The 5,276-nt window shown below is 36.6% G+C and overlaps 1 protein-coding gene across 1 annotated transcript; it reads right to left on the reverse strand.

Annotated features, from left to right (window-relative positions):
* Positions 1 to 996: 996 nt before the first annotated feature.
* LOC107886091 (monocopper oxidase-like protein SKU5) lies at positions 997 to 4,721 on the reverse strand. The gene is made up of 9 exons (XM_041107398.1): positions 4,221 to 4,721; positions 3,814 to 3,923; positions 3,460 to 3,730; positions 3,222 to 3,360; positions 2,610 to 2,976; positions 1,940 to 2,305; positions 1,772 to 1,850; positions 1,470 to 1,669; positions 997 to 1,368 (listed from the first exon to the last, which is right to left on the reverse strand). The coding sequence occupies exons 1-9, from the start codon at positions 4,359 to 4,361 to the stop codon at positions 1,272 to 1,274; spliced, it is 1,770 nt and encodes a 589-aa protein (XP_040963332.1). The 5' UTR covers positions 4,362 to 4,721; the 3' UTR covers positions 997 to 1,271.
* Positions 4,722 to 5,276: the final 555 nt, after the last annotated feature.

Raw genomic sequence — 5,276 nt, forward strand, 5'->3', positions numbered from 1 at the left:
GGAGTTATTCGTTTAAACCTGAAAGTTTATTCAAAATTTAAGAGGGATTGAATAAAAATATTAGATCCGAAAAATAAATTTATGTAAAAAATTAAGTTCATTTAAAATATTGGTTGGATTCAGGGTTAGAATATTTGAAGCTTGAGCTTGGTCCGACCCGTATTTTTAAGTTTGTAATATTTTATATTATGTTATTTTTGTATATTATGTCATCTATAATACGTAAAAATTAAATCTATACTAGTTTTTAATATTATTATAATGTAAACATTAAAAAAAAGTTAAAATGACTATATAAAACTTTCATAAATAAAAAAATAAAACTATTAAATATTAAAATAAAAATAATATAAATATATAGTTAATTATTTACAAATATGGATGGAATTGAATAAAATTTTAAACTCATATTTCAAATCGAATTAAAATTTAACTTAAGCAAACATGAAGCGTATTAATATTATGTTAGATGCTGGACCAAACTCATTCATGAAGACATAACCATTGCTTTTATGACAAAATAATTAATTGATGAAAACTATAAGGGTCTCGTCTGGTATGGAACAGCTTTTGGCGTGAATTTTTATTGGTGAAAATAAAAGAGTCTCATCCACACTTGCATTGATTACAGCTATCTTGGAAGCCAAACCATGCCTGCTTTCCCATTCCCAAATCTATCGGTAAAAAGGAAAACACAATGCCGAGCCTTGTGTATGATTTGATGCTTCAATTTTTACAGAAAATTGTTATCTTCCCAAGACTTGTTATCTTCTTTTACAACAGATGGGCCAAAAAAGGGGACCAGCACTTAACCTTTTTCTATCTTCTCTAACTTGTTTGTGTCACCCTCAAGTTTTAACCCTGAGTAACTACTTTCAACTACTACACCGGTCGGTCATTATTTATGTTCTTGTACAACACATTTTTTATCATAGGTTCTTCTGCCATTGTGACCTCAATAAAAAAGGCCCATTAAATGTACAAATTCATAACGGATTTAGACACGAAGTTAAATTGTATTGAAATTTGATGAATTGTCATTCAGGACATAAATTATAGGTATTGAAAGAATGATATCCCCACTGAACATTAAACAAGGAACCCCGGGAGCATTATCAACTTTGTGGAACCAAAAAAAAAAAATACATGTCAAAATCATCCAAGATTCATATCAACAAGACTAACACTTACACACCTAAATTAAGACACAGCCCCAAACCTTACGTGGGAAGCAGCTAGGATCTACACCGACACCCCCAAAGGAAAAAAACCTAGTGGAAAAGTAGTGCAGAGGCAACCATTAGCACCGCGAGGAACAGTTTCGAGCTACTGGTTGTGATTGATGTGGCGAAAGAGATATCCTGTGGCCTGAAAAAGAAACCAAGCAGAGTTAGAACTAGCCATTATTAGTTTTTACGGCCATCTTTCGAAGATAACCATTCACATAAAAACAACTCTTTTTTGCATACTTCTGCCTTTTGCTGAGGGCACCACAATAGAGGACATTGTCTGGCATAGGCAATTCGGTTTTGTTCGTAACCTCCGGATTCACGACCCTGATATATGTTTCTTGGCCAAGATACCATGAGTCTAGGTTTTCTGTCCTAAGGTTCCAGACTCCAACATTGTCAAGCGATATCAAGATTGCTGTCCAAGCCCCGGGATAAACCTACATGACAGACAAGTCACTTATCTTGTGAGTTTCATTTCATACAAATGATCTGAGTAAGCATTGTTGGTGGCAAGTCCAAGACTAGTTATATGTGCCTACCTGTGTTGTAGAGCGGGCAATGCCATCCCACTTGTTATATGTTCCCCTGCTATTTTCTGACCACTCACCATAATCCATTCTGCAACAATTTAATTGAAGAGTTAGTGTTAAAATCATTCTGCACAGCCGTATGCTTATACATGATTTGCAGAGGAAACAAATTCCTACCCGACAACAAAAAATGCATATCCGCTCAGGTGATAGGTCTGCACCTTGGTGTCATTGTTCTGTAGGATGACTTCCATAAATCCCCTAAATGTTCCATTGATTAACGATGTCTCCATTTTAGGTGGCCCTGTAAGTGGTCTACTTGGAAAATCAAGCTTATATACTCCCTTAACCTTGAACTGGTCAGCAAGCCGGATAGGTGTAGCAGGATTGACAAACGATATCCCACTGAGAGTTGTTCGTCTTTTCCCATCAATAGTTACCGGTGGCTTGTTTTTTAGCACAAAAATTTCAGTCACATTGATTGAACCATATCTAAATGATCCCTGTGGGTTAGGGCGAGCACCACTGGCAGATACATTCCATCTGCATGATTCAAGCACAGAAAGTAAGGAGGCATATAACCAACTAAAGTATTTCAGATAATACTTTTCAACATTTGAAGCTAACCAACAACTGAAATAATACTAAAACTAATATTTTTGACAGTAGCTCACCGGATTTACAAGTTTTATGCTTTATTACTAAGTGAAGATGAAATTATTAAACAGAGAACTCAAAGGTTAATACTTCACATGTCCTGAACTAATCACATTGTTTGGAGTCTCAATGACCATTACCATGGTGAGAATTAATGTACTAGTGAACTTGAACCACGATGAAAACCAACCTGATAGATCTTGCTTGGTTCATTGAAAAGGTTTTGTCATATTCATCCTGCGGCGGATCAGGGAGGGGACCAGCTGCCTTTCCTTTGGAATTAGAATAACGCAAAATGGCAACACCGGTAACACGTTTCCACTGTGATTCATTCACAAACCTTGCACTTGCTACAATGTAGTAATCGCTACTAGCATTCTGATCTGTGGTTAGCAGAAAAGAATACGACTGCCCTACGTGTATGTCTAAGCTAGTGTAATTTTGCTGCACCGTATATGATCCCTCGGTTTCCGCAAGAAGCAAATTATGGCTCTGAATCCTGAAATTCAAGGAGGTTGATATTCCCACATTGTGCACACGAAGGCGGTAAGTCTTCCCTGTTCAACATTATAATTAATGTTATAAGGAGCTTGAAAAGCTCACCAAAAGCATACAGGTAACAACTAATTCAAGTTAGTTACATGTATATGTATTTAACTGCCATTTCACTTCAGAATTAATTCTATTTTTCAGTCACTAAAAAAACCCATAATTACACAAGCAGTTGAACATATATATTTAGAAATGAGTAGCAATTAGCAAATCATAAGCAAACAATGCCTTGCATTGCATGAATATTCACCTGGATGGACGTCAATCGTTTCATAATCAATGCCATCAGGTACAAGAGTGTCATTATATTGGTAAGGGCCTTTGCCGTTTATAAGAACTCCATCCGGCATCCCAAGATCTTTTCCAGCATCAAGTGCCTTTCTCAAAGCCTAGAATCAAAAGGAAGGTTTCATCACTGAACACATTATATATCCTACCCTGAAAAGTAAAACATGGCCATAAATCCAGTAACTCAACAAAGTTCTAACCGTGTGGTTGCGTGTGTACCAATCACCAATCAAAATTGTAATGTCTCCATCAGGGGAGCCAAACGGAATAGGTATAATATCTCTATTGTTTATGATAAAGCCGCCAAAACCACCAGCCGCACGCTGGAAGTGCAGTGATGGGAAGTAGAAGAAACTCCCAATTTGGTCCTTAACTTGAAACTGGTAAGTCCAGTTCCACTTTGGGGGAATAGGACAATTAGTGCCTGGTAACCCATCTTGCCATGAACTACGCCTCTGTTGAATCCCAGACCTGAAAACCAAACAGTCAGTCACGTTATCTATTTTGCACTTTGGTTTTACTTAACAAAGATTATGGCAAAGTAAAGATCCCACCAATGTAGGAGTAAACTTTCGTCCAATTTGTTTCGAACATTGATGACGACGTTGTTGTTAGTAGTTGAATTGATAGTTGGGCCAGGAAACTTGTTATTTATAGCAATAACCTACAAAGTAATGCAGATACAGAAACCATTATAGAACTCAAACAGCTCAAACAACATTACTCCAAAGCTCACTTAAATCCCAAACACTGAGCAAGTAAAAAAGAGCTACATTTTATTGTAGATCTGAAGTTAAAAATTGAAACTTTAAGCAATATTAAAGCAACCAATTTCTAGTCATGAAAGTTCAGCAGAACCACATGAAGAAAAAAAAAAGGTAGAGAAAATAGTTGCAAGATGAAGTTGATAGTAGCAATAAATGTACAAACAGAAGAAAGAGAAGTAATAAAAAGAGCATACCTGTTGAGGAACACCCAAAGGAGAAGCAGTGATGTAAGAGACCTCAAAATCATAGAAGACAAACGGATCTGCAGCAAAACAGGAGCTCGAAAGCAGAGCAATGTGGATAAGAAACAGACCCAAGAACTTACTCAAAGCCATTTTTCAAAGAAAAAAGGAATCTTTTGGGCTTGTATTACAAAATTTTTAGAGGGAAAACTCAGCTACAACTTTACTGAGCTTTACATGATCTGATAGGCAAAAGATAGAGGAGAAGAAGAAAGCAGGTCCAGATTCTCTAAAGATAGAAACGGCTATAAGATGTTGGTTTAGTAGGGAAAAGAACAACAGTATGAAGGATTATGATGAATCAGTGAGAGGCCAGTACATATTGTCGGTCACCAGTCATCGGTCATCATTCATAAGAGGAAGAGAGAGAGAGAAAAGCGTAGAGTTTTGCTGTACGGTGAGAGAAAGAGAGGGTGACAGGCAGTTGCCAGTTCACAAATACACAAAAAGTGACCAATGTGTGTGAGGAGAGGGGTTTGGTTTTGTACATGGGGGAAGAATTGTAACGTCCACATGATTGCCAGCACATGATCTGGGATGTGGAGTGTGGACCCCCCGCCATGAAATTAATGCCCTTTTGTTTTTGTTTTTGGTTATAAATTGCAGCAGCAGCTGCTAAGCTATTCTCTAATTTAGGTTTTTACTTGTAGTAATATTTTAATCTCATGCATTGCCACATGTTCTTTTTATAAATTTTCATTAATGAAGCAACCAATTGACAGAAAAGAGGACCAAAGAGTGGTCTTATAATTTAACAGTTACTCCTCGAGATGCCAAATACTAAGAAGAAGAGTTGGTTACTAAGACAGAGTGACTGACAGTTGACTGTAGTTGTTTTCTCTTTTGCCAATTACCATAATAAAATCCTTATATTTAGAGACAATTTACCAAAGTAAAATTCAATACTTGCTGCTTTTTTAATACAGAGGGATGAGGATTATCATTTAAGAAGATGACAATGAGACTTTTTGGTCGTTTCTTGTATCCATTCCACATCATAGATATTGT

This window comes from Gossypium hirsutum, chromosome D12 (genome assembly GCF_007990345.1).
Source record: "Gossypium hirsutum isolate 1008001.06 chromosome D12, Gossypium_hirsutum_v2.1, whole genome shotgun sequence".
NCBI lineage: Eukaryota > Viridiplantae > Streptophyta > Magnoliopsida > Malvales > Malvaceae > Gossypium > Gossypium hirsutum.

Coding starts and splice junctions, on each gene's coding strand:
- LOC107886091 (XM_041107398.1), bottom strand. CDS start 4,361: ATGGCTTTGAGTAAGTTCTTGGGTCTGTTTCTTATCCACATTGCTCTG. Junction 2,306..2,609: donor AACCAAGCAAGATCTATCAG/GTTGGTTTTCAT, acceptor TGAATCATGCAG/ATGGAATGTATCTGCCAGTG. Junction 1,851..1,939: donor TATGCATTTTTTGTTGTCGG/GTAGGAATTTGT, acceptor AAATTGTTGCAG/AATGGATTATGGTGAGTGGT.